This window comes from Eleutherodactylus coqui, chromosome 6 (assembly GCF_035609145.1).
Source record: "Eleutherodactylus coqui strain aEleCoq1 chromosome 6, aEleCoq1.hap1, whole genome shotgun sequence".
In the NCBI taxonomy this organism is placed as follows: domain Eukaryota; kingdom Metazoa; phylum Chordata; class Amphibia; order Anura; family Eleutherodactylidae; genus Eleutherodactylus; species Eleutherodactylus coqui.
In genome coordinates this window covers 163,491,961-163,514,841 of record NC_089842.1, presented here as the reverse complement: position 1 = coordinate 163,514,841, position 22,881 = coordinate 163,491,961, and the positions used below count along the sequence as shown (strand labels likewise).

At 42.6% G+C, this 22,881-nt stretch overlaps 1 protein-coding gene across 1 annotated transcript; it reads left to right on the top strand.

Moving 5' to 3' along the window:
• The first annotated feature begins 302 nt into the window (after window positions 1–302).
• On the top strand, window positions 303–16,558 carry CKB (creatine kinase B). The gene is made up of 8 exons (XM_066608117.1): window positions 303–417; window positions 1,957–2,161; window positions 6,662–6,816; window positions 7,211–7,343; window positions 10,544–10,715; window positions 12,511–12,634; window positions 14,656–14,845; window positions 16,182–16,558. Exons 2-8 carry the CDS (start codon window positions 1,969–1,971, stop codon window positions 16,358–16,360), a joined length of 1,146 nt encoding a protein of 381 aa, XP_066464214.1. The 5' UTR covers window positions 303–417; window positions 1,957–1,968; the 3' UTR covers window positions 16,361–16,558.
• Window positions 16,559–22,881: the final 6,323 nt, after the last annotated feature.

The following is a 22,881-nucleotide window of genomic DNA, read 5'->3' as shown; positions in this document are numbered from 1 at the left end:
TTTGGGGAGGAGCCCTTTTTACATAAAATAGTCTCCATTTACAATAACAGCAATTTACAGAAGTGGTCCAAAAAATGTGCATATAATGTTCTGTTCATCATGTAGATGCTCCAAGAAAATGGCATGTACTGCCCCTATATACTGTGACATTATATGGCTCTGTGCACAATGCAGTAAGCTCCAGCCCTGATAAAATGGAAGAGCATTGATTAGAAGGTCTAGCTGACACTTCCCTCTGCCAGCCTACCAATCCAATGAATGGAATATAAATATCAGCCAATGGCTGCTTGTCCTGGCATTGATATATAAAGGGGTTGGGCTCCTTCTCTCACACACATCCCTTCAGGTCTGGGGAGTTGTTGGTCCTGAAGTCATTCAGGATCCTTAGTAATTTGCCTCCAGTAACATAAGTACCTGGTAAGTAACAGTCCTGTCCCTTGCTGATCGTCGTGGCTCCCCCTCTGCTGCAGCTTCTGCATAGGATGTAATGCATTATTGATGTATCCTTGTTTTGTTATTATGGATACAATGTATCAGTGCATTGGTGCAGATCTAGAGCTACATGGGTTAATCGAGGCGTTGTGTTCAGATGTTTGCAGATCCTTTTGCTTTCCTGGCCGAGATCTCATGCTGAGATGTAAGTGATTGAATCAGCAGCTTGGATCGTAAGCGGGGACCCCTTGATCTCCTGGAATTGGGTGGTCTGGGTGTGATGCAGCCTGTGATGGGAAGTTCTTGGGGCTCACAAACAGGGAAGCTGCAGCTAATAGCGCATGTCCTTGAGATGTGTCCCTTTATCCAGACTGGGGCGTTGCTGCTTTTGCTTCTTACCATTTTTTCTTCTCTGGATTGCTACAGATTCTTAGTTTTGATGATGCTGAGACTTGGTGCAGGCTCGCTGGTGAACATTACTGCAGATCCCCTGCAGTCTATCACTTCTCTGCACAGAACTCCCTCCCTCCTGAGGAGACTCCGCAGCAAACAGAAATGTCTATACAAGGAATATTATGTGAAGGAGTTAATGGAAGTTTTTTTTTTTTCCAGTGTCCCAGGTCTGACACTGCCCCCTACCGGTACTACTTGTACCAGTGGTGCAGCCAGTGGGCTCAGGGCCAGCAGTACTAAGGGGTGACAGATTAATGCAGCGTTTGGTTTCAAAGGTGTCTGATAAGGCTAAGACTATTTAGAAGTTCATCTATTGAACCTGTCTTCATCTGATAATCAGGACTGACCTTCCATTCCTTTTATATGACATAACTATATACAGTGCAATGACTGATAGTCCTATTATCCATTTTACTGCATCTGCACAGTATTCGCATAATATCTATCATATTATGTTGGCAGACCTGGATTTGCAGTTGCACAGCAGACTTAATTCTACAGACTGTGCAGAAACATTAAAGCGGTTACCATTAAATTTATCCTCCCCCTAAATTAAATGAACACTCTTAAAGCTGCAGCCCAACTTTCCCACAGCTTTGAAATGTGTTGGCACAGCTTCCCTGGAGTCCTGTTGGCTATTCCCACCTTCTTTTTTTTATATGTAGCAATGGATCCCTCTTGCGTATATGATTGCAGAACTAGGAAAAGTTTCCTTTGCAGGAGAGTAGGAAAGCTGGGTGGCAAGCATTGTGCAAACTGCAATAGCAGCAACTACTGGTATGTCACCCAGTATTCCCTGGATCAATGTAATTAAAATAGAGAAGTTTTAGAAATTTGTAGAACAAACACGGACATGCATTTTTATTGGTAATTTCTTAATTATGGGGAAAAATGGTCTTTTAATAATCTTCATTTTACTTTTATTTACAATTTGATTAACACTTGGAAACATGGTGGTACGTGAAAGTGACCATATTGTCAGTACCTGGTAAAAATGGCCTCTGCTCTTAACCCAAGGTCATTGTAAAGGTCATATATGAGCTTGTGAATCTTTTACCCTTTGTTCTCCAGTAAAGTGCAATCATGCCTTTCGGCAACTCCCACAACCAGCTGAAAATGAAGTACTGTATTGATGATGAGTACCCAGACCTGAGCCTCCACAACAATCATATGGCCAAGATACTGACTACGGAGCTGTATGAAAAACTGAGGGGCAAACAGACGCCAAGTGGATTTACCTTGGATGATGTCATTCAGACTGGGGTTGACAACCCAGGTAAAGACTCTCATCCTCTTTCTCCCTCTATCCTCTCATCCACTTTATTATCTGTTCACCCTCATTACTGGAAGTGCTCAAACCCATCTTTCCAGGCTGTTCAGAGGCTTAAAAGGCCAGTCCATGACTTAATGGGAATTGAAAGCGTTCTTCAAAATGTCATTACAATTACAACTCTGCAGCACTATTGACAAGGGGCACATATGTTAATCTGTACACTGTTTATTCTCACCCTAGTCAACTCCATAAAGCCCAGCTAATAACTTATGAGGCTGTCTAAGAGAGAATATCACAACAGTCCTATGTCCAAGGTGTAAACTTTTGAAGACCTGCAGCATCCAGACACTTAATTTATACCAGATATGGATTTCTATCTAACAACATTAAGGAAGATTCACTAGGAACGAATGTCACTTGGTGCATCTATTGACTGAATTCAGAGCAGCCCAAAACATGGAAGCCTCGGCTTCCTGTACACGACAGGCCAACCTTAATTACTCTGCTGGCCTTTTATTAAAGGGGTATTCCAGGCTTTTACGAATGATGACCTAATCTTAGTTAATTGGCAGGGATCCACTGCACAAGATCCCCTACCAATTAGCTGATCCTCCAGCCCACTGCCAGTGCAGCAGGGACGGATGTCATCAGTGGTCAAGGCCAGAAGTGAAATTTAATGGGAGGGATGCCTGCTATTACACTTCCGGCTCTTCATTGCAGTCACAGCTAGAATCTGAAATGGGAGGCATTGCTCTCCTTTGCTTCACTCCCCACTGAAATTATCTATTACACTTCTGGCCCTGACCACGATTAACTATGTCCGGCCTTGCTGCACTGATGGTGGGATGGAAGATCAGCTGATCGGTAGGGATCCCGATCAATTGATGACCTATCCTCAGGATGAGTCCTCACTAATAAAAGCCTGGACTATCCCTCTTAATCCATTTAGGACCAGGCACTGTAAATTTACGGCTCCTGGGCTTAAAGCCTAGCCGTATGTAAAATTACGGCGGTGCTTTAAGCCTCTGCAATCAATCAGAGGCAGGACGGGTTATCAGCTGTTATTCACAACTGTTAACCCAGAGGAGAAGGCAGGAGGGGTTTTTAACCCTTTCTACCTTTTCCTTTCCCGAGTACACAGCGCTCAATGAGCACTGTGTACTCGAAAGTGTAACTTCTACCTCGGGAGTCGGGTGGTCATGTGACCGCCAGGGTTCCCAGCTACAGCAGAGCTACAGGGTCGTACTAGACCCTGGCCAGCCTTGCCAGTGACTAATGTCACTACATGGGTTATTTTCCCCTGTAACTGGGGCTCCTATGGATGCCCCAGCTACAGGGGGAAAGTGTCAAATTAACAAAAAAAAACAAACCTGTGAATGTCCCCCAGAGGTCTTACATGACGTCATGGGGAACATGGATAGTAAAAAACATAATTACGTACATAAGTAAAACAAAATTACAGAATAAAACAACAATATATACATAAGAATCCATATACATAATCCAAAACCATACATATTATATATCAAAACATCTGACGCAAAATGAGTAATCCATTCACATGCTTTATTTTAGTGTAAATATACTAATTTAAGAAAAAACTAGAAATGTTAAAATAAAAAAACTTTTTTAACTTTTTACACCCAATAAAACTAAAAAACAGTAAAAAAAAAGTCAGTGAAAAAAAGATTCTTAAAAAATAGCCCTATATGTCACTGAACAAAAACACATCAAAAATAATTTTGGTAGCTAAAGGAAAAAAAATAGGGCAGTAAAACTGCCACATGGGTAAAATCCCTAAAAAGTATCTGGTCCTTAAGAGGTTAAAGATGGTTATATTCCAATATAGTATAGCCTAAATCTGGACTGCAACTCATGCGTTTATGAAGGTGAAGTAAACCTCGGCACTAAAAACTCATTCACACGGGCGTATTTCGATTCATGAATGTACAGCACATTCACAAGCTGGAATATACTGTAGCGCAGCGTTTTCTTGCCTATCAGGAGTCTTTATGCCCACAAATATGCAGCGTATTTACGTGCGTCTAGGCGCTCAAAATCCCATTGTTTGAAGTTTCCTGCATATTCGCGCATGCCCATTGACTTCAGTGGGCTCCTATTGTGCATAATACGCCTAAAGATAGGACAGGTCACATATTATTTTTTCATACTGTCAAACATCGCGTGAAAAAAATGCGCTCAGGTTAGCGAACCTATTGAAATGAACGGGTTCTATTTACAGCGTACTATGTGCGTATGCACACGCGTGTGAACGAGCCCTAACACCTACAGCAATAGTGTGTGTTCTGCCCTTTAACTCTGCACGTATATGACTTGTCCAACATGGGTTTTCTGTATTTCTTGAATACTCCTTCTTGATCACAATCGTGCAAGTAAGATAAGCGTGCAGAAAACATCAGGTCAGGTATTAACCCCTTGTTCTCTAAGTTTCCATAGGCACCACGTATATTTTGCAGAAAGTACAAAGCACACCCTACACATCTACAATGCTTTCATCCTGGAGTTCTACTACTCTTGTTCAAGGGAATATTGTATAGTAGGTAGTGATGAGATCAGCCTAACATTATGCATCTAGCATGTTGGATGGTTTCTGACTCTTGAATTTCTTGTGGATTATGTAATCATCACAAGCACCAAGCTACATCTCTCCACATGCTAGAAGCATAGAAACTGTCAAAGCTTGGTCAAATTGTAGGATATTGTGACATTTAATGGACTTGGTGCCTACAACACTTTAAACCAATTAAGTGATATGTTGGTATTTCTTGCCAGCACTTCCACTTCCCAAATTCGGGTATCTTAAACATATTCTACCTCCGCTCACTTAGCATTATGTTCTTCTCGGCCTTATTTTTCTAGACTTGTATAACAAATAATTAAAACTATTCATATTTTCCATAGGAATTGGTGCATTCTGCCCATTACTAGACATCTCTGACAGTTCAAAAAACATTCCCTATGGGCTCAGCTCAAACAACAAGAAGTATTCTCCAGTGGAATCCCTTACACATGGTTATGCCCATAATCTAACCCATTTCATCTATAGAGTATGGGTATTGGCTACTTTTAAGTAATGACATATAAACTTCATACTTTGGCCCACGTTTATAAAGACTGGGGTTTTCTGCAACAGTCTTTAAAGGACTAAAAAATGAGGGTGGCTTACACCAAACTTACTGAAGGGCCCATGCCTCTTAATAAACTTGGCTATGGGCTGATATAGATTTGTGCCATCTTCTTACTTCAATTTAAAAGTTTACTTCTTGCAGTACTAATGACCTATTTGGAGGATAGGTCATCAGTAGTTGATCGCCGATTGATCCACCACTTAGGACCATTGGTGATCAGCTGATCTTAGCCCCCACACTCACTGTAGCAAAGCCAGATGTCCGCGTTGGGATCGGAGCCAGAAGTGCTATAAAAGGTATTGCTCCCACTGATTTAGGTTGGAACTAGAAGTGTAATAGACAGCTTTGCTCCCATGAACTCTGTGGGAGTTATAGTTTCTGTGGCACTTCTGGCTCTGACCCCAATGTGGACGTCCCGCCCTGCTGCAGTGAGTGCAGTGGCTGAGATCAGCTGATTACTGAGGGTCCTTATTGAAGACCTACCCTGAAGATAGGTAATCAGTACTGCAAAAGCTTAAATGCCCAGAAAATCCCTTTTACAAATTTGTCTTAAACATGAAAACCACACCCAGTCCATAGTAACAATGCCTACTTTTACACACTTTGGCAAGTGTGGCATCAGAATTTGTGACTTTTTGTGTGTGTGTGTGTGTGTGTGTGTGTGTGTGTGTGTGTGTGCAGTTTATGTGAACCCCCCCCCCCCCCCCCAAAAAAAAAAACTGTCAAAGTAATGTGGGCCTTAGTATATGTTCATGTCATTCTATATTGATGTCTTCAATAATGACTATTACTACTTGTATTTTTAGGCTGGTGACTAACTGCCATATTTTGGCCTCCGTTTTGTGTCTGTAATACGAAAGTGTGTTCTTGGCCTGACCGCGGGTCTCCTGATCTGAACTCCGAACATCATACATTTCTATAATGCTCTTAGCTGAGATCAAGAGACCCGCGGTCAGGCCAGGACACACTTCCATATTACGGATGCAAAATAGAGGCCAAAATCTGGCAATGTGTCACTGGCTTAAAGCTGCTATCACGAGTGCTGTTAATCCTAGTATATTAATGCTAACTGCTGCATTACACCTGCGCTTGCAGGTTAGGAAAACGTGAGTACTAGCAACAGCCGCTAGTGCACCTGTAATGTTGTGTCTTCCTTTATTATTGGCTGGCCTTATTTGAGTAAGGACAATAGTCTTGTTGAGCTTGTGCTACATTCTACACAACTATGGTGTTTTTTGGATACACACGTCTCTATGCCTTTTGTGAGGGGGCATTACTGGGGGGGAGGAGGGGTTATCTCTTTAAACTTTTTTTTTTATTCTGTTTGTGATAAAGACCTGTTGTTCTTGTGTAGGCCACCCTTATATTATGACAGTGGGATGTGTTGCTGGGGATGAAGAGTGTTATGATGTGTTCAAGGACCTTTTAGACCCTATCATTGAGGACAGACATGGCGGCTACAAGCCAACAGATCAGCACAAAACAGACTTGAACTCTGACAATCTGAAGGTAATTGGTAAAAGTTTGTATTTTGTATTAATGCTTCGCAAAACTGTAGTTGTTTTAGTGTATAAAAACCTTTTATGTGACGTAACCTATTAATTGTAATTGGTGAAGTGGGGCAAGGTCAACCTCAACTGATTGTCTACATAACGCATGGTGTTGGGGAATAACAGCAAAATGTAGGCTGTATAAGAAACCCTTGGTGCCAGCACATTTATAATTTGGATGACCGTGTGGTCTTGCTGTAAAGATGCATTAAGGCCCAGTAATAGACCTCACTGCCAGACGCATTCAAGTGCAAGCTAGAGCTGCATAGGCTATTCATTTGGAAGTCTGAGAGACTCGTGCAATATTCTCTAAAATTTGTAGTTCCTACACCTTTTTTAAATTTTATTTTCAGGGTGGTGATGACCTGGACCCAAACTATGTTATCAGCTCACGTGTCCGAACTGGCAGAAGCATCCGTGGATTCTGCCTCCCACCTCACTGCAGCCGTGGGGAAAGACGAGCCATTGAGAAGCTCTCCATTGAAGGTAGTCTTTCTCTTGTGAATAAATAATAATGAACCTTGCTTTAATTAGAAATTCTGCTTGCTCCAAGTATTCCTTCCACATGCTCAATGACAGTTTCCATGAGCTGAATCTGTAAATAAGACCTCCACAACCTGCTTAGTCTTCTGTTTTAAGAAATGGCACAACCTATTGAATGGAGAGTATTGCATTTTGTTGAGCTCAGGGATTCAGAATCTGGATGTTATGAGCTTCAGAAGGCCTTTTAAGGATTTGCCTTTCTACAAACAAACCCTAGTAAATACCTGGCTGTATATGGCAATGGAGCAAAGTGCTTCCTGGCTTTTGGCAAAAAGACTCCTCTTTCCATCCAACTCTAATATAGAATTCGTGTAACCTATTAACCAGACATGATAAACTCATTAGCTGTACATCTCGGCAGATCCTGTTTAGTAGAGAAATCATGCTGTTTAAAGACGTATTGTATCTATTATTTATTGTACTTAAGTATCCCACCCATTAGGCTGTATTTACATGGTCATGGTCATTCCAATCCAATTTGTATCCTGGTTTTCCTAGGGGGCTTACTCTTTTTCTGCCGTTATACAACGGCGCTATATGCTGGCTAAAGCCAGTACTGCATGAGGTGACACGATGGATAGGCTCCGACAGCAGAGAGGCTGGCAATATACAGTAAGAGAATCCGACAGATGTCTTCCAACATCGGAGATGTACAGCCTTAAATCATAAGGTCTTCTGATGTCAGACAGTCGATTGGAAAGGGTTAAGAGTAGAGTAGAGATGAGCGAGCATACTCGCTAAGGGCAATTGCTCAAGGGAGCATTGCCCTTAGCGAGTACCTGCCCGCTCGAGAGACGAGGTTCGGGTGCCGGCGCGGGGGAGCAGTGAGTTGCGGCAGTCAGCCGGGGGGAGAGAGGGAGAGAGAGATCTCCCTGCCCGCCGCCGGCACCCGAACCTTTTCTCTCGAGCGGGCAGGTACTCGCTCGAGCAATTGCCTTTAGCGCGTATGCTTGCTTATCACTAGTTAATAGATGGACAGAGAACTTGTGGAAAAATGACCCATTCGTTTGAATGGGTCAATTTACACGTATTTGTTTTTTTTCCCTACCACTCAGACCTATAAGTATTTATAAACATGCATGAAAAATTGATGCTCATTGTGTGTGAAAAAACACATAAAATTGCTTGGAAAAAGCTTAGTTTTTCACTGACTCACCCCGTGAATACAGCCTTCTTAAGCGGTTCTCCTCCATATCTAGAGGGCAGCATGTTGAAGAATGGTCCACAGCAAAAATAGAACTAACCTGTAGGAATGGGCCACCAAGTCTATAGGATTAGAAAACCATGCCTGCTTTTTGCCAAAAACCTAGCAGATTATGTTTTGTGGCTCTGCTCCATTGAAGTGAGCGTGGCTAAGCTGCAATGTCGCACAGGCGCACACCACTTGCAAACAGGAGTGGCACTCTTTTTGACAATGGCCATGTTTTTCTGACTCTTTTTAACCTCCATGATAAAGTAAGCCATCGGAATTTTGCTTCTTTTTAGTTGCATATGTTAACTTGTTAGAGCTTTGCTGTAAAACACTATGGAGATTGTTTGTCTGTGAAGGCTGTGCCAGTAAATGAGGCTGATATTTGGCAATACTAACGGAAAACTATTCACCATGTGTCATCTCTTAGCAGGATTACATCTTGTGATTGCTTTTTCATGCAGTATCTCTCTCCATTCCCTATGTGTATACAGTGTATTTGTAGTCTACACATTCATCTTGAGGATCCTATATAAATGGCAAAGAAGGCCATTCTTCTACTGGAATTGGAAGTAATGATGGCAATACAATTTTTCTTTGGCTAGACCCTATCTCATGTTGCTGAGCGTTTCACACTTGCAAATGGGCTAATATATCGGAGAGTAGAGTTCGTATTCTTAAATCCTATATTGAAAGCACTTTGAGAAGCCCTGTCTGCTTTGGAGGTTGTAGAATTCATTGCCTGCTGCATTACTTCTGTAGTATGGATATTGTAATACGCTATTGACTGCTATGAACCCACACTGCCTCCATATTTTTTAGATGGCTTTGTCTTAATTTTTCTTCCAGATGATGTACAAATCTATGCCATGTTCCATTCCATATCAGGAGTAGACCTAACATTATGTAACCTTTTCAGGGACCTGGCTACTACCTTTTTTTTTCCCCACCCCAAAAAGTGCTCCCTACTATAAAATCATTTCAGTTCATGTCTCGTAATTGCTGGTAGATTGGCACACTGAGGGATTTAGGACACTTTTACACTATCCAATTCTTCGCTGGTATAACAAGCTCAAAAGCATGTCAGCTGGCACTCGTTACTGCTGTTCACATACAGCAGAGCATCGCTGGCATAGGGGATGAGTGGCGATGAGCAATTTCTACTATGATCCATTGTACCCGTACCCATACAATAGCATTTGTCAGCAGCACGTTCCCCACATCCCATGTATGTGAAGGAGTGGGGGGTGGGTGTTTCCAACAAGCAGGTATTTTTCTTTTTTGTTTATGTCTTTATTTTTTATTATGCCCACATGAAAGATCCAATCAGCCAGTGAATGGGGTATTTTCTTATTTGGCTGATTACTAGGATATTCCAGGTTGTGACTATTCATGCCCAATCATCAGTCCATGTAAAGGCCTTAACTTTGAGTGATGATCCAAGGTGGTCTATAGCTAGCACCCTGCTGTTATCACATTGGCCATTGGAGGCCTTCTTTTAGTCCCCTCCAGCATTACAGAGCTATGAAATGCCTATGTGCTTCACATGAATGGCTAGCATCTAATGTTTTCCCTGTACTTCCCTTTTACAACCCAATTCTACCATGCATCACTCTGCGGGTTTCACCTGTGTGTTAGAGCAAAAAGTCAGTCTGAAATGTTTTGGCCTGCAACCTTACAAGCTGTGTTTAGATAGTCGCCCGTCTCTTGTGGTACCGGAGTATAGCTTAGCACTGAATGAATGGGAAGAGGAGGAGGAGGAAGGGAAGGGGGGGGGGGGGGGGGAGGTTGATGCTAAATGGGCTTATTGTGCCCTGGCTTGTGGATGGGTGGAGGAGCTGAGGTTCTAGGCCACAAACCAGTGAAGGGGCTATTTTACAGCCTAATATTTATAGTTCTGGGAAAGTGAATTGACTCCTGTGTGAACCTGAGTTGTTTTTCCTTTTCCTCTTAGCTCTCGCCAGCCTGGAAGGGGACTTAAAAGGCAAATACTATGCCCTCAAGAGCATGACTGACCAAGAGCAACAGCAGCTGATCGATGATCACTTCCTCTTTGACAAACCAGTCTCTCCTCTTCTTCTGGCCTCTGGAATGGCCCGGGATTGGCCAGATGCCAGGGGTATCTGGTATGTATTCTTGGTAGTCACCATTATGGGCAATTCCCTAATTCAGCCCTATTCCACAACTTACTCCCTTTACAAGCATAGTATTATAGGCAATCAAACGCCCATACTGATACAGGGTAATGTGCATTTCAGTCAGTAGGTGCAAAAAAAAAAAGTTTCATGCCTCAGTTGTGTTCTCATGTTAAAGGTAACTTGTCACTTGCCTAACTTATGGTAAAAAACTGTCTCCCTGTCACTTAGACTAACAGCGCTATAAACTAGTTTACGGTGCTTTAGCAAGGTGACAAGTTCCCTTTAAGCCAAGATCCTATGTACACAATAGTCCCCTAGCTTGGACTCACTCACCCATGGCAGTTTGCCATCGTACTTGGAGTCTGATTATAATCTGCCTCTTCGCAGTCTGTTAAGATGGTGATGTCTGATCAGTTGTCTGTCTTGTATGTTGCTAGCGGTTACATTAAGCTGGTTAAATCCAGGATAATGGCCTAATCTGAGCTTCTCTTAGTAACTGCACCTTGACCTATTATAAAACGTAAGAGCTGTACGGTGAAGTGACAGCAGCAACAGGGAACAATCAGTTGCTCTGAAGAAGGGGTGGTAGTAGTCTTGCATCTTCTTGGATGATCTTCTGCATCACTCAAGTGAATGGTGCGTTTATTGCAATAAAGCCACGTTCATCTAATCTTGGACAACCCCTATAATGTGTCTTTACACAAACTAAATGCTGTAGGGCTTAATATCAAACAACTCTAATAACTTTTGATAGGGTGTAAGCAGTTTTGAGTACTTTGATTGTGACGCCCAGATATCTCCAAACTAGAGATGAGCGAGCATACTCGCTAAGGCAAATTACTCGAGCGAGTATTGCCATTTTCGAGTACGTGCCCACTCGTCTCAAAAGATTCGGGGGCCGGCGGGGGTGAGCGGTGAGTTGCAGGAGTGAGCATAGAGGAGCGGGGGGAAGGGAGATATATCTCCCGCCCCCCGACGATCCCTGAATCTTTTGAGACGAGTGGGCATGTACTCGAAAATGGCAATACTCGCTCAAGTAATTTGCCTTAGCAAGTACGCTCGCTCATCTCTACTCTAAAGTAATTACCATTAGTTTGAAGTGGTAGTCCCATTTTCTAGCTTTTTTTTGCTGCAGGACGTAGACTGCTGGGTACATTGAGCAATGCCCTGGGTTGGGGCTTGCAGGCTGAGTCCCATTCGCTTCAAAAGATTTTAGCCTGCAGTACCAACCTGCGCAATATATGGAGCTGACTGCCAGAGGTGGGACAACCCCTTTAAATCTATGGTCAGCTATGTCTTGTGCAGCTTTAAAATAGTAATTTGCAGGATGTCTTACTGGAAAATGCTTTGCTTTTTCTTTTTTTGGGGGGCGGCATGTCACAAACAAAGGCTAGTTTATGCCCAGGGTCTGAAGTATAAAATATGGCATATGTTGCAGGTAGTGGGTAGATGCATACTAATGCAAAATTTACAGGGAGAGATCGGACTAATTATGACTATTACACATTTTTACTCAGCAACGAAAATGTAAGGTTTCTAATATCTGACAAAATTGGTGCCTGGCGGTACTTGCAAGATAATTGCGGTGATGTATACCACAAAATCATATCTACAGTACTGCTTAATGGTAAAAATAGCCTTAAGGGTCCAGTCTGCAATTTCTAATTTATGTTGTATTATGGAGTTGTGTTTTTTTTTGTTTGTTTTTTGTTTTTGTTTTTTTTTTACATGGCCCAACTGGGGTTATTGCATTTAAATTGATGTAATGTGTTTTTATTAAAAGGCACAATGACAACAAGACTTTCCTTGTCTGGATCAATGAGGAGGATCATCTTCGCGTCATTTCTATGCAGAAGGGTGGCAACATGAAGGAGGTCTTCAAGAGGTTCTGTGATGGTCTAACAACTGTAAGTTCTAAACATTGTGTATCTGAGATCTGTTCTTAATCTTTTAGTCATGGCACATTTATTGGTCTAAACTCAGCTGGACTATATTTTATCCAGCATTTTAAATGGTTTGTCCAGGACTGAACACATGGCTGCTTTTTATGCCTATGCCTATAATGTCTAATATGGCTGCTGAGCTTTATAGTTTCACAACAGTTTTGAGTCTTCATTATACCAAACCGTAATATGACCAAAATAAACAGGTACATGAAAGAGTACAACCTCTTGAATGATAGAGGGGGGTCATTGTTTAACTGAAACCCACCAGAGGGGAAGAGGCACTCATTATCCCCGATTGCTGAGCTATATTGAAGTGAATGGGGGTAAGCTGTAATACCGCACACTACCTATAAACAGTTGCGGCACGCTTTTTGGAATAAAGCAGTCATGTGCTTCTAATCCTGGATAAAAAGTCACAGCCATATCTGTTAAGCAATTAAAGTAGGAACTCGTGTAAACGACACCATGACTTATGAGCGACTGCCTGCTTACTGTGAACGGAGGCGGGTGGATCAGAACGCTCTGCGGCCCCCTCCACATCCATTCACTAGCACAGGAACGATTATTGCTGAGACGACCTGTCGGGCATCTGTAGCCGACTTATCGTCTTGTGTTAAAGCACCCTTATTATCCATGAGTTATGTGTGATATTGCAGCTCTTCCCTTTTAATGTTTTAGCTTTTCTTGGACGACTGCTAAATATTAGGGCAGTCATTTCATCATAAATTCGCTGTTGGTTTTAACTGAAATCTTGTTCTAATCTTTGCATTCTGAATGATGGTATAATATGTAGACATAATAATTCAGTCAGCCACAACATTAATATATAGGTTTATCTGGTGCCACCAAAAGGAATTTTAACTAGGGGAGGCATGGACTATGGTATCTTGCACCAATCTGTCAGCAGCAGATCCTCTACGTCCCATGCGGTGGAACCTCCTGGATCTGGCTTGTTTCTTCAGCACAACCCACAGATGCTCCATTAAAATAAGATCTGGGAAATTTAGAGTCCAAGTCATCACCTTGAACTCTTTGTCATGTTCTTCAAACCATTCCTGAACAACTCTCACAGTGGGGCAGGGCCATTAACCTGCTGGAAAAGGCCACTGGCATTAGGGAATAGTGTTGACATGAACCACTTACCTAAACACTGTTGTAAACCAAAGTAAGACCCACATGAACACCAAGACCCAAGGTTTTACAGCAGAACTTTACCCAGAGCGTCATACTGTTTCTGGTGACTTGGCACCAGGATGTACTATTGGAAGGATACATCTCTTTCCCAAGTAAGTAATGCACATCCACCCAACCATCCATATGATGTCAAGGAAAATGTGATTCATTGCTCCATGGTTCAGTTTTGATGCCTATTGTAGGAGCTTTCAGTGATGGACAGGAGGTCATCATGGACAGTCTGGCTGGCCTGCAGCTACATAGCCCAATAGTCAGGATGTTGTGATGCACTGTGTTCTGACATCTTTCAATCGTAGCTAGCAGCAAATCGTTCAGCAATTTGTGCTATAATAGCTTCTCTGTGGTGCCCAGGTAGACTAGCTTTGGCTACCCAAATGCATTGGTGAGCTTTGGGCACCATTGCTGTTGCTAGAACATCATTTTGGCCTTCCTTGGCCCCTTCTTCGTAGGTACTAACCACTGTATATCAGGAACCCCCACCACAATATTTGCTGTTTTGGAGGTGCTGTGACCCAGTCAGCTAGCCATTACAATTTAACCATAGTCTGTTATTCGCACTTGAGTTTTTTGTTTTTTTTTTCCCCCTCTTACTTCCAAATGAACTGTTCACTTATTGCCTAATACACCCTATTCCTTGACAGCTGCCATTGATGTATGATGATCAATGTTTGCTGCACCTGTCAATGGTATTAATGTTATGGCTGATCTTTCTGTGGATAGTTAGCCTGTTGGGTTATTCTGGACTTGCTGTATCAAAGAGATTAAAAACTTGTGGTTGTTCTTTCCAGATTGAGTCTTTGTTTAAAAACAAGGGTTACCAATTCATGTGGAATCAGCACCTTGGCTATATCTTGACCTGCCCCTCCAACCTTGGAACCGGTCTCCGTGCTGGAGTCCACGTTAAGTTGCCAAATCTGAGCAAACATGAGAAGTTTGGTGAAATCTTGAAGAGGCTGAGACTGCAGAAGAGAGGAACAGGTAACAGTGCTCAGTGTAATTCCTTTTTCAATAAGGGCCCTACAAGGCACATAAGTCAACTACCTTGTCACTAGGATTGATTAGGACATGGAGTCGTCTTGGCTCTGAGCCACGTAGTATTCTCCTTAGTTGATTTCTGACTTGCTTTGGTCTCCTAGTTGGAAACCGGATACAAGGTGACAGCCACTTACTGCCATCAAACCAGTAGGCCACGTTTTCACACCCTGAAAGACGCATGCACTGATATCTACAGTACAGTGTAGATGTATATGCAACATTCTGAGTCTTTGGCATTGTAATGGTTGTTACCCAACTGTCCTTATAGAAGGTTTAACAGAACTGTCCACTTTCTATGCATAAAAAATGCAATCAGCAGCTTTTCGTTTGCCTAAGGTCACACACTGCTCAATATTTCATCCCTCTGCTAGAAAAGCTCTAAAATTGACCCATAGACATTATATTCTTCCCTGAAAACACAACCAAAGTTCATACACTGTTGCAGATTGGCTTTTGCAACAAATACGCAAAGGACAATGCAAGTGACTTGGGAATTTTTTTCAAAATTCCATTCACATGCAGAATACAGAAGTTTTATTACATGCAAATATTACACTTTGGCCTTATTTTGTATGCATATTGCATTCACTGCAAGGGTTCGCCCTAGATCCACAGCATATCTTCCGGTGAGTGAACTCGCATAGGGCAGCTATACAAATATTGCTCCACTTTTAAGGTGAGATGAGCTATCCAATGTCTTTTCCTAACCAAACTTTAGGGTTGTTGGACCCGTTTTCTATTTGCACCACTGTACTGCTTCACATTCTATTATGAAGCTATAGGCGCCTCCTGAAGGACCTTATTTCAGTAAAAAAAAAAAAAAAACTATCATAAGACCTGTTAGGCCATACTACTTTTTCCCATTTTTCTGTCTAAGGGCACGGTCACACGAGCATAGGCGTATTTACGTTCGCACGTGCGCAGCATTTAATCGCCGGAAAGAACGTTTTTCGGCGATCATGACCAGAGCTAGAAAGCGTATTATCGTTTGTTCCTACTTTGCAGACTATCTTTTCGGCCATCGAATATGCGTTGGTGCGTATTTCGGTCGCGTATATGTTCCGTCTTTTTTTCGGGTTGCCGTTTTTACGCGCCGCAAAATCGCCCGTGCGAACGAATACATTGGAAACCAACGCCTCAGATGGTCACGTTTATACGATTGGGCGCAAAAACGCGCCGTTTATGCGCTTGTGTGAACGCACCCTAAGCCTGTTTTAGAAACTTCACTATCTTGGCACAGTTCCTTCTTTAACCCTAATTCCTTTGCTTTTCCCATAAGGTGGTGTTGACACGGCAGCTGTTGGTGGAGTCTTTGATGTTTCAAATGCCGATCGTCTAGGCTTTTCAGAGGTAGAACTGGTTCAGATGGTGGTTGATGGTGTAAAGCTCCTTATTGAAATGGAAAAACGTCTGGAGAAAGGCCAGTGCATCGATGACATCTTCCCAGCACAAAAATGAATGCACTTTAATGGCCATGCTTTCTAATTTATTGGATCAATAGCCTCACTGAGATCTTGGGACCCAACTCCTGCTTAGTAACAGTGTAGAAATGTCTTCCATCTGTTCATGGATTTTGTTTAGAGTTTTTATTTTTTTTTCTCTTGATGGCTGCAATGTTACTGAAAAATAGAAAAATAAACATTGGTCTTGCCTTGATGTCATCTGTTTAATTTCAGTCCACCATGAAATTGACCTACAAATGGTCTAGGATTGCAAACCGTTCTCTGTATGCTCCTGAATAGGGTCTATACAACAGGTACTTCAGGACAACTCATTACTAACCTCTTTCAGTGGCTCTCTTTATAATTGAGGGCTGTTACAGCCCCTCTTTCATCTTCACAAAGGGGTAGCTGTAAAAGGAATAGTAGACTGCAGAAAAGTTGTTGCATAAACTTCTAAGACTGCTATTTATGTGAATGAGCCTTGCAGAAGTCGATGCACTTGCTGTATAAGCATCCTCATTCAGATATATGGAGTGAATTTAATTTGCCAAGCTTCAATATGAAATCTGCCACCCTTTACTTTAAGCTACAAAAATTGACTAAGTAATGGGTAGCCATGGTGGATCTCGTAAACCTGTGATCAAATGATTATAGCCCAAAATGCATAAGCTACGCATGGCCTTTTGATAACTTAAATGTTGACAATAACGAATTGAACTACATTTTAAATAACCCATGTCCTCCTGATCCAGAAGGTGCTGCTTCGTTCTAGCTCATTTTGTGTAGCTGGGGTGCCCATTAATGGCAGCAACCAATGTTTCTTACTTACTAGCTACAAAGGTTCAGAGGGAAGATAAGGATCCAAGAGCTGTTGATTTCTACATTTGGTCAATACAAAACAAAAGGCACTAGTGCTTTATAGTTTCAAATTGGCATTAATTAGCTAGAGTACTAAAGGGTTTATACGGTAGTACCTTCCTAGGTTCTAGGGAAGAAAAGGGGGTTCCTGTAGTAGACTAGAATGCACATGTATCCCCATCTCATATGTACTCCTTATGCCCCCTACAGTCCCTAGAAGCAAGAAGATGAACACTGATTGGGCAATCATAGAAGGAAAAGACTACCTTATGGTTAATGAAATTACTCAAATGGCAATAAAGGGAAGATATGGAAATAATGGGCGTTTTTTTTTTTTTTTTTTATTTATTTTTTTCTTTTTTAATATCTGTATTGCACTTACAAGCAGGAGCAGGAATTTGATGCACTTGAAGCAGCATCTCTAAAACAGCTTGTTAGGTCATCAACCAGAGGAGATAACGTCCTTGATGTAGTATTTACTAATGGGCATCTGATGCTAAGGTGGAAAAGAATTTTGGGTTTGAGATTATAGAATTTTGAAAAAATTATCAGGGTGGAATAAAACTGCAGGAGCTGGTCTGTCCACCTGGAAGTTGCAGGAACAGGTGAATATAACCTAGTTTGTTCTGGGCAGGGCCCAGCTGGTTTAATGACAAAAACTCTTAAGGAGGCGATAAAACCTTTTCATATATATACATTAGTTACCCAAGAAAAACTATAGGATTACAACATTTAGAAATGGGGAAAATACTTATTACTGTAGATAAGGCTATTTTAAATAGCTACTTTTTTGTTCAGTATTTTCAGAAGCCAGTTTTCAGAATGGGCCCGGGCGTACCTCTAGTTGTAAGGGCTCACATCTAGTGTGTTTTGTCATGCAGGGTTTTCGGAGGCTGATGTTGTAGGTAAACCTGCACATTTAAAGTTGAATATGGTGATTGGCCCAGATGACGTCCACCCCAGAATTTTCAAAGAACTCCGATCTGTGATTGGCCACCTCTTATTTAACCAGTCCCTTCTAACGGGTCATGTTCCTGATGACTGGAGAATGACCAATGTTGTACCCCATAAGTAGGGTAGTAGAGCGAAGTGGGAACTGCAGGCCAGTTAGTTTGTGCCAGTAGTAGTTACATTAATGGAAACTCTCCCACTTTAAAGAGGATAAGAGAACGACAAAACCCTTTTTAATGTTAAGTGACATAGAAAGTTTAACAGGTAAGATTTGTACCTTTTGCTGATAACACAAGTGTGTGTTAGAGTTGATGTTCCTAGTGGTGTCTTGAACATAGAGAACAATTTAGCGGTATTATTGTATCTTGTCACCACCGGAAGCTAGGGGTTTGACAGGGCTTGGGTGGAGGAACGCCCCCGTCACACCCCTAGCTCCCAATTGGGTGACTTGTGTAAGGTCTTCACAGCAGCGTCTGTATAGTGTTGCATGGGCTGCACGGTTAGGGGTTCGGCTTACATTATTAGCTGTAAATACTTCCATGGTACAGGGGGAACATGGCAGCATTTACATTTAATAATCTAAGCCTAACATGAACACGAACACCTAACTGTAACCGTGCAGCCCATGCAACAATCTATACAGACGCTGCTGCTTGCGGTTTCCCCAGAGCAGCCATCCCCCTAGCATCTCCCCTGGCCAACTGGAACCTCTGGTCTGCAGCACCCCCCCCGCCCCCCAGCACTGAAGCAGTGCCTCTGTTGCCTCAGTGCTCATGCTGTGCTTGCGCCACCGCACTGGCAGTGTCTCTCCTGCCGGCACCACAGTCGTTCTGCTGCTGGCTCTGCATCTCCTGTCCGCGTTGCCAACGGTGGCGCCACCTCTCGCAGCCTTGCCAGTCTTCTCCCCTGCTGCCGGAGCCTGCGCATGCTCAAGATCTCCTGCCGCAGACTCTCCTAAATTTCTGGCTGTCCTCTGCATGCTGCCTCTGAACGCCGCCAATGCTCCCAGGTTTGACGCGGTCCTCCTCTGCACACTGCCTCCGAAATTTTAGTGCCCTGCTAGGACCTGAACGCCAGCCTGCTTTGCAGCCAATCGGGTACAGGGGGCGTCACAAGCCATGCGCCAGGCACATCCGCCGGGCCGAAGAAAGAAGTTTCCGGCCGCGAAGGAAGAAAGACCTGCATTGCCTGGAGCAGGTGAGTTTAATTCAGGCGCGGGTCTCCTGCGGAGCTGGACTGCTTCCATAGGCTTTAATAGAGGCCTGCGGGAGCCGTCCCCGCGGGAGACCCGCACCTAAATGGAGCATGTCCGGATTTTTTCCTGCACGTGGGACCCGCGCCTGCAGGGAAAAATGACATCTGCAGGTATTTAACTACCAGCGGGTGTCTAATGCATCCCTATGGGGCACGGATCCGCGTGCAGGAAAAGCGCTGCGGATTTAAATTGTTAATTTGCCTGTGGACATGAGGCCTTAGAGGTATGACTAGTAGAAAGAGAGAGATTGTGATCCCGCTGTAATGAACTCTGGTGAGACCACTGGAATACTATGTTCAGTTCTAGAGACCTCACCTACAGAAAGATATTGATATTATAGAACAGGTCCAAAGACTGACTACAAAAATGGTGGAAGTTGGAAAATCGAAAATAAAGAATTCAAACATGCTCGAGATAAGCATAGATCTATCCTAAAAGAAATAAGAAGGAAAAATAAGGGCAGGCTAGATGGGCCATGTGCTCTTTAACTGCCATCAATTTTCAGTATCTGTTTGGTGCTAGAGGGATACAAACAAGTGACTTTATAATCATACATATGAGAGGCTTATAGCATTCTAAAGTCCCCTGGCAGGGGGCCAAATATTGCTATCAAAAATAGTATTTGTCTATAGCGGCTAATAGATCACAGAATTATAGGGTAAAAACAAAAAAGGGTTAACATAGAAATTTTAACCAATAGGTCGCCAAGAGTCCACATCATCGTTCAGAAATATCTAAATGTGTATATTTAGAGCTAGTCACTAGAATAAAAGCTAAGTAGATGATATAATATGGCGCAGTCCTGGGATCTCTAGACATTTAATCCAAGGTTGCCACATTTTCTGGAACTTTGTCATCGTGTCTGTTCTAAGCGCATGAATCCTTTCATATAGCCCCAGCCCTGAATCTAAATACCACAACCTACATATTTTCCCCAGGTGAATGAAGGTCTAGCTGCAATTCTGCACTAAATGGTCTAGTTTTTTTTTTTCTTTTTAGATCATCTTCCAGAATTACTTCTCAATACAAACTGAAATTTAAAAGAACAGTGGTTATATGTTTGGAGGAATATGAGGGTCAAAATGGACTACGGAAAATGGCTGAAACTCGTCCCTCCTCTGGATGTCTATAAACCTCACAAATCCCCAGAAAAATATATATATTTAGTATTGCTTATTTCTCCTGCCTCCTATTCAAACAGTGGGTGGTTTGTGTGTTTTATTTGTAGCTAAAAAGGCCTCTATAAAATAAGCAGTTGGGTTTATAAGCCATCTATTAACCTATCCTATCTCTGTGAAGGACTAATTGTAGGGGAAGTCTGTAATATGGAAAGCAATGGCTCACGTACTAGATCCTGAAGGTGTCCTTGAGGGGAAACCCTTTGTCTGAAATCAGAGGCCCAATATGGGCACTACATTGCACAGTTGGTGCCATCTATAAATGTCACAGTTTGAGAAGAACCCTTACGTTTTCACTCCATGTATTGAGAATATGGTCTTCTAATTGATATCAAGTTTGGACTGCTCCTCCAGTGGGCCCTGTCTCTGACACAATGAGTCCTAAAGGTCCAGCAGAATAAAACCCTATTTGCAGGTAATTTTGGAGCCAATGGCTTGTTACTAGGGTTCATTTCCTATAAGGGGATTCACAAATAACCTATAAGACCTTATTGATGATGTCTTGTGTGCACAATAAAAACATCAAAGATAAAAATTACAATGCAGAAAGTGGATGTGTACGTGTTCTGCATCGATAGACTGTAGTACTCAGATTCATCTCATCAGCTGAGCCCAAGGAACCCAGGTCTGATATTGTGTGAGACTTAAAAGCACAGGTTAGATTTCAGCTTGAGATCAGATGACTGTTCAGGTTTCTTATGTCAGTCCACTTACCACCTTGGTCGAGGGTATTAATAATTTACCCACTGTGAGTCTTGTCCAGACTTGCCTTGCTTATGTCACCAGCTTAGTGAACCCAGGATGTGGTGGATGCTCCATCAGCAAACGTTCCTCTTGTGCTCCAAGTGCCAATAAGATGTGTTAACCACTAATTGTGATTGAAGTTTACAAAGTCATAATAAAATTCCTCTTTTTAAAACCCACACAATTAATTACACAACATTTCCTCTGTTCTACACCCCCAGGGCCTCTGAGCTGCAGAACAGCAATAATATCTGCTCCATAAATGAATTCCTCTGCTAAAGAACTATGTGTGGTTACCATGGAAATCTTGTTACTGTCCCCAAGGTTAGAAATACCTTTGAATATGAATGTTCACCTGTTAATATTTAATAACCACCTTAGCTGATGTACACAATTTAATGGACGTGGTGATTAAGATGCCAAAAACTGCAGTGACCTCCATCCTGTACTTAAGAGAACAGATGCACCCCTCACAGATTAACCACAATGGTGCCCAGAGACTAAAGACCTATTTAGACAAGATTATTGCTCAAAAGCCATCATTTGAGCGATAATCGTTGTGTGTAAATGTGCGCCCATCGTGCACTATTCGTTCATCCCTGACTGTAAGCAAGCTTATTAGTGCCGCATGCTAAGTTCTCAGCGGGATACTGCTCATAGCATTCTTTCAGCTGGTATCCCACTCATAGTATTATTTCAGCTGCTATCCTGTCGGAGTTTTTGGCGGGATACTACAGACAGCTCCACAAAGCAGCTGTTTGCAGATAACAGCACTCCTGTCATCTGCATACAGCAGGAGCCTTCACACTAACTCTTAAGTAGCTAATTTGCAAAGTGATCACTCAAAATTGTCACCCAAACTGCCAACTGAGCGATCATCTTTCAGTGTAAATGGGCCTTGAGATTTTGTGCAGTTATATAGGATCTACCGTATTAGTGTTGCATATAATAGGCGAGACTCATGCCTGTGGCAGCAATAACTGAAGGGGGCAAGACCAAGGGCAGAAGTATCAATATACTGCTTTATATTAAACACTTGCAACACCCCAGAGGGGTGCCCTGGACACTTGACTAACGTGAAGAGCTGGGAGGGATAAGTGTTGGCTTGTCACGGCGGCACTTACCATGCTCTGGTCCCAGAGGGATGACACATAGACAAGGCCAGAGCAGGATTGCAGGCCACCTTCGACACCCCTAGGATAGGGAATGGCAATAAAGAGGATGATGGGGGTAGTAGTTATCACTCATGATGCCACCGTTACCACACACCAGTATGCTACGCGGCGGAGAATAAACACAGACACTTGTGTATCGTTCCTCGGGTCCCCAGGAATGGTTAGGGCCCGGTAGAACTTTACTTGAAGTAACTTAGACAAAAACAATTATTCACAGCAATGCAAGTACAATTCTTCAAAGTGTAGCAGAACAGAGCTCATGGAGGATACACAGGATGAAACCGGTCCTACAGTCTGTGTTATCTGTATGGTACCACTCCTGGACTGGGAGCACTCCATAGGAGGAATAATTGACACTCTGGTGACAATTATTTAC

What these genes read in the sequence shown, in the direction of transcription:
- CKB (XM_066608117.1), top strand. Translation starts at nt 1,969, where the DNA reads ATGCCTTTCGGCAACTCCCACAACCAGCTGAAAATGAAGTACTGTATT. An exon ending in TGAGAAGCTCTCCATTGAAG is followed by an intron (nt 7,344 to 10,543) that starts GTAGTCTTTCTC and finishes TTTTCCTCTTAG; the next exon opens with CTCTCGCCAGCCTGGAAGGG. An exon ending in ACTGCAGAAGAGAGGAACAG is followed by an intron (nt 14,846 to 16,181) that starts GTAACAGTGCTC and finishes TTTTCCCATAAG; the next exon opens with GTGGTGTTGACACGGCAGCT.